The sequence below is a fragment of the Fukomys damarensis genome, unplaced genomic scaffold (assembly GCF_012274545.1).
Source record: "Fukomys damarensis isolate Sample0158 unplaced genomic scaffold, DMR_v1.0_HiC HiC_scaffold_33, whole genome shotgun sequence".
Taxonomy (NCBI): Eukaryota; Metazoa; Chordata; class Mammalia; order Rodentia; family Bathyergidae; genus Fukomys; species Fukomys damarensis.
This window is the reverse complement of record NW_022900945.1, coordinates 45,362,219-45,368,218: the sequence shown is the minus strand read 5'-3', so window position 1 is coordinate 45,368,218 and position 6,000 is coordinate 45,362,219. Positions and strand designations below refer to the sequence as shown.

General features: G+C 36.6%; 1 protein-coding gene across 3 annotated transcripts in view; it reads left to right on the top strand.

Moving 5' to 3' along the window:
* The window catches only part of Csde1 (cold shock domain containing E1), a 28,678-nt gene that overhangs the window by 4,982 nt on the left and 17,696 nt on the right, over positions 1 to 6,000 (top strand). For 2 of the 3 annotated variants that reach the window (XM_010631221.3, XM_010631223.3), the window contains 6 exons: positions 121 to 319; positions 1,306 to 1,415; positions 1,817 to 1,909; positions 2,524 to 2,621; positions 5,185 to 5,266; positions 5,812 to 5,940. In XM_010631221.3, the coding sequence (XP_010629523.1) occupies positions 121 to 319; positions 1,306 to 1,415; positions 1,817 to 1,909; positions 2,524 to 2,621; positions 5,185 to 5,266; positions 5,812 to 5,940 (711 nt within the window). The remainder of the gene's footprint in view (positions 1 to 120; positions 320 to 1,305; positions 1,416 to 1,816; positions 1,910 to 2,523; positions 2,622 to 5,184; positions 5,267 to 5,811; positions 5,941 to 6,000) is intronic. The other variant, XM_010631222.3, reaches the window with a different exon arrangement.

Genomic DNA, 6,000 nt, shown 5'->3' with positions numbered 1-6,000 from the left:
TTTTTTTTTTTTTTTTGCCTTTTTATATTGACGATTTAGTGGTTTGTTAATCAGATGGAATATGCTGTGGAAATAATGCATAGATCTCTATATGTTGAGTTCTTTTTCTTTTTAAAACAGATGAGCTTTGATCCAAACCTACTCCATAACAATGGACATAATGGGTACCCCAATGGTACTTCAGCAGCACTTCGTGAAACTGGGGTTATTGAAAAGCTGTTAACCTCTTACGGATTTATTCAGTGTTCAGAACGTCAAGCTAGACTTTTCTTCCACTGTTCACAATATAATGGCAACTTGCAGGACTTAAAAGTAGGAGGTAATCTGTCAGTTCTTTTAAGTTTCTCCCCACCCCCTCTCTCCACCCCTGTCTCTTTTGGTGCTGGGAATTGAACTTGGAGCCTCATGTTTGCCTGGCAGGCACTGTGCTACTATGCTACATTCTTGTCCCTACATTTCTCTTACCTATGAACTTGTTCATGAGAATAGTTTTCAGAAAACACCCAAGTCCAAGATGGGGGTGGATTTTGACATTTAGCTATATCAATTACTGAATACTAATTTCTATCACAGTGGTATCTTTTTGAGGGATGAAAGCATAGTTGAACAACAGCTATCAGTAATTTTACAGTAGATGCTGGAAGAGTTAAAGGATTAAAGTTGCTAGGCATGGTGGCACATGCCTGTAATCCCAGAGCTTAGTGGCTGAGATAGGATTGCTGCAAGTTTGAGGTCACCCTGGGCTACATAGCCTTGTCTCAAAAGCCTAAAATAAAATAAAGAATTAAAATTATGAGATATGTCTTTTTTTAAAAAACAGTTCTTAGGAGTCAGAACAGTGACTAACAAGTGTACTGTATTTGGTATACCAAATGCTCTAGGTACACATTATTGAGCATTATTTTGGTTTATTTGCCTAGTAATCCTGTTAGGAATCATTCTCATTTCACAAAAAAGGAGCTGAAGTACAAAGAGGTTAAAAGAATGGTTAGGATCCTTTTATTGCTTTGTTTGTACTCTGTAAAAGCTTTGAAAACTAACATTTAATGCTGTACCAGGCAGTGGTTGTGAAAGGGCAGTATATGTCAAGAGAGCCTGAACATTCTTTAGAAGCAAGGTGCTGTGCATCTGTCTGCCTGGGTCTTCAAGGCATGGCAGAGTGTGGCCTCCGGTCAGCTCTGGCCCAGGGACTGCACTGAGTGCTGCTGTTTTGAGACTGTTTAAGTGTGTCCTTAAACAGAGCTCCAAAGCAAGGTTCTGTTTTGCAAATATTAGCCCAACAAAGTAACACATTCTTCTTTTTAGATGATGTTGAATTCGAAGTTTCATCTGACCGGCGGACTGGCAAACCAATTGCTATTAAACTAGTGAAGATAAAACCAGAAATCCACCCTGAAGAACGAATGAATGGACAAGTTAGTAACTTTAATGCTTTGTATTTTCTTAGGGCCCTGCATTTGCATATCTTTCACGTTAGAAAAGGAAGATTCTCCCCCATCTCCTCAGTTTGCACGCAAGAGAGTGGTAGTATATAAAGAACACTATTTTAAAATTATATCAGAAGCACTGGCATTCCTTGACCTGAAATAAAATAATGGTCAAGACTCATTTTGGGTTTTATATATAACCCTATGTTGATACTTACAGTCAATTTACATACTGTAAGTTTGAAACTTGGCAGCATGGCATCCTCTTGTGGATCATATTAAAATGCATCCTTGTGTATAGTATAGAGGATATTAAAATTCAGTTTATATTGCACAGTGCTGCTCCTGAAATGATTAGCAATGGAAATTTTTTTTTTTTTGACTGGTAGGTTGTGTGCGCTGTTCCTCACAACTTAGAGAGTAAATCTCCAGCTGCCCCCGGTCAGAGTCCAACAGGGAGTGTATGCTACGAACGTAATGGGGTAAACTTGTGTATTTTTCTTAAACCTTTGCCTGATCCACCATGTGATCTATAAGCGTACTTAAAAATTCAAAGTGGAAACGTAAGCTGGTTGCTAAAATCAGTTGTAAATTTGGTTTCTAAGAGGCTTCAAGTGCAGCATAATCAAAAAATTTAAAAAGAAAAAAATGGTTAGGACTTCCAAGTGTCTTAGCTTGCCCAAGTGTGACCTTAGTTAGAACATTAAGGTAAAATGCTCCTTTTAATCACTTATTGGGGGGTTGTGGGGGGGATTTTTTTCTGGTTCATTTTAAGTACTAACTGCAGCTTTTTTGTTTGGAATGCCTTACATAAAAATTGTCTTTTTGAAATGTAACTATAGTCTCTGGGCAAATGCTTCTGTGTGTAAGCTTTTTGAAGTTGGATTGCTGCTCAGCTGTGGGCTCCCAGAAGTCATCAGCACTATGAAGGGGAAGTGTGTATATTTGAATAAAACAACTTACTTGTCATAAAGCATATAATTTTAAGAAATTTGGCTTTAAAATGCCAGTGTAAGAAGTATTTAAGTAAGTAAATCACAATATACAGTGAATATGTCTCTTGCCAAGATAGTAATAATAACTTATTAATTCACAGGAAGTTTTTTACCTGACTTACACCCCTGAAGATGTTGAAGGGAATGTTCAGCTGGAAACTGGAGATAAAATAAACTTTGTAATTGATAATAATAAACAGTAAGTTCTTTTCAGAATGTTCCCACCTAACTAACGCTTTGTTGTTTTTACCTTAAGTGTGCAGTAAGCCAGGTGTGATGGTACACATGTGATCTCAGCACTCAGGAGGCTGGGGTAGGATGATGAGAACCAACCCTAATAAAAAAGTAAAGTGGAACTGGGAGTTTAGCTCTGTTAGAAGGCTTACCCGGCATTTGAACGGCCTTAGATTTGATCACAAGCATTGCAAAAAATGAAAGAAATTTAAATGAATTAAAAGCCTAAAATGTAAATTTGCATCATTTTCATGACCTTTTAGTCATGAGTCTAATTTAAAGAGTCTGGATATTCTATGACAGATACTGTATAAGATGTCAGAAAAGATTAAAACATAATGAGAGCTTTCAGATGGCTGTTCTAGAGGTCAGTGAGGAATGTGAAAAAGAAGCATTACTTGAGGTTAAATTTTGAGGGAATAGTGTGAAGTCCCTAGGGAGATTAAAAAGGCATTGTGGGTAGAGGAAGTACCATGGTATGTTGGGAAATGGCTGAAAGTAAAATTTAACTCGGTTTAAATTTTTCAAAAAATTAAAAACAACTTTTAACTTGAATTGATTGGATTATAGGAAGTTTGAGCTTTATGCTATGATCAGGAATCATTGACATATTTCAAGCCTGGAGAGTATTTTGGGAAAATGCAAATGGTAGGCTTTAGAGAGTAGGGATGCTCTAGACCAGAGGTAATGATGTGAGAGTTAACATGAAAGATGAAGCCCTAACATGGGCCCATGGTTATGAGATGGAGAAATGGAAATTAGAATTGAAAAGTGTCTCAAATGCTTTTTTTTTTTTTTCCTGGACCAGTCTGGCCTGCTGGGCAGATGATGGACTAATGAGATACAGGAAAAAGTACTCAGGCTGGGAGGATTATACTTATTTTGGCAGTTAGAGTATGATGTGTTTGTGATATGTCTGCATACACATATCAGATACACAGTTGCACATATAGCACTGAATAGAGGTTACTAAGGGCCAGGGATGTAGCTTAGTGGTGCCACACCTGCCTGGAGAGCACAAGGCCCAATTGCTGTACCCCTGTGCCCCCCCCCAAAAAAAACCCCAAAACTTAGCTAGTAATGGCTGGGAAACATAGCTATGGAATTCATTTGTATAAGCATTTAAAGAAAATACAGTTAAAACCCAGGAATAATTATTTTTATTTTAGGATTAAAGAAAAGATGCAAGCAGAGTAGAAATTTAAAAATAGGAAATTGGAGAAAGTGCTAGGATGCACTTTTCAGCCACATATGGAAGGGAAATTTCCGGAGTATGTATAGAATTCTTTGCCTTGAATCATACCTCTTGCAAGACTGGAAGGAATCAGATTGAGTTGTGGGTACCAACACTCCTAGTTTTAGTCCAAAGGCCTCAATATAATTCCAAGTCCGAAAAATGGATAAATCTTGAGTTTGAGGAGGGAGCCACTAGAAAGTCTTTATTTAACCTTTATTATGTTCTTGTCATGTGCGAACCATTTATGATAAATACTTCTATATATAGTTCTTAATCGTCATAAAAATCCTTTTTTTTCTCATAATATCCTTGTCTGGTAAGTTTATCTGTAAAATGAAGTGTAAATTCTCAGTTACTTGGTTAAATTTTTACAGGTTTAAATCACTGCAGTAAGTTGCATAGACACAGGATTTTTCTGTTAGTCTTCAATTTTTAAATAAGGAAAATTGGATTGCCATTTATTTGTGAAGAATTAAGGGAAATAGTTTCTAGGTATAAAGCTCTTAAAATAAGTACATCAGCAATACTGTTGTATATTATACAGTCTGTGGTATCTTTAAAACAAAATCAAATTTACATTGCAGTTCTTTAGGGGCAGTAGAGCAACATGTGATAGCTCTTAAACTGGTTTTACTATGCCGTGGTGGTGGGTGTCATTTTTTTTAAAGGATAGGAAATTCTGCTGAAATTTAAAGTGCTGCATTTACTCCTGGGGGGGGCGCTGTTTAAAACGAATGTGATAGCTACAAAATTTAGCACTTGTTGATAACATCTTTTTTGGTGAGGGTACTGGGGATGGAACTAGGGACCTTGTGCTTGCGAGGCAGATGGCAGCACCATTGAGTTAAATCCTTGGCCCAAGACCATCTCTTAAAAGTTCATCTTTATCCTTGGTACCTTAGTTTATAACACATAATATACAGTACTTACTCAAATTTTTGTTCAATACCACTCTGAAAATTTTAGTGTTTCCTACAGCATTGTTTGTGTCTATTTCAGTTCTTTTGTTAGGAAAGCAAGAGTAGAACATGATGTGTGCAAGTGTAATTTTGTAAACATTAAACAAAAAATGATCACTAGGCCAAGAGAAAAATATACTAAGTTTAGAAGATTAGAGAGCTTGAGCAAGTGTTTTGCATTTGAAGCTTCATAAAAAGAATCAGATGTTGTAAATATTACATTTGTTCTTTGTGATGACATAATTTTTGAAGTTACAAAAAACTAGTTTTGCTAGACTTCTAAATGAACACATTTTAACCCCTTTAATTTTCATTCCATTTCTCCTTTCTAGTACTGGTGCTGTAAGTGCTCGGAACATTATGCTGTTGAAAAAGAAACAAGCCCGCTGTCAAGGGGTAGTTTGTGCCATGAAGGTAAGTGTCAGCAAATTTGAAAATCTTAAGTTGTTGACTCCTTTACATTTTATGTACTTCTCATCCAAGGCAGTTATTTTACCCGTGTCTTTTGCTTTGAAAAATATTTCACCATTCACCTTGAAACAAATCTCAAGTTTCTTGTTTACTAATTCATTTGTGTTCTTGAAAATGGATGTCTTGAGCTGGGCGTAGTGATGCACTCCTGTAATCCTGCACTCAGAAGGCTGAGGCAGGAGGATTGCTATGAATTCAAAACCAGCTTGAATTGTCTCAAAAAACAGGAGGAGGTGTGTCTCATTTATAATACTAGACTTCACCAAATTGTGTTACTCTCTTGCTATACCAGGGATCGAACTCAGGACCTTGTGCTTGCCAGGCAGGCAGCAACACCACTGAGCTAAATCCTCGGCCCAAATTGTGTTATTTTAACAAGTATAATTTTATGAAAAGGCTTATTCATTTTAAGTTGTGATTATAAATTCATACCAAGCGATAGTAATATTCTTGGATTTTCTGTTTGGTTTTTATTTTATTTGCTTTAGGAGGCATTTGGCTTTATTGAAAGAGGCGATGTGGTAAAAGAGATATTCTTCCACTACAGTGAGTTTAAAGGTGACCTGGAAACCTTGCAACCTGGAGATGATGTGGAATTCACAATCAAGGACAGAAATGTAAGATAGCTCACTTGGTCTCTGGCCTTTTGATAGTGTATTACATTTTTGTGATGCATT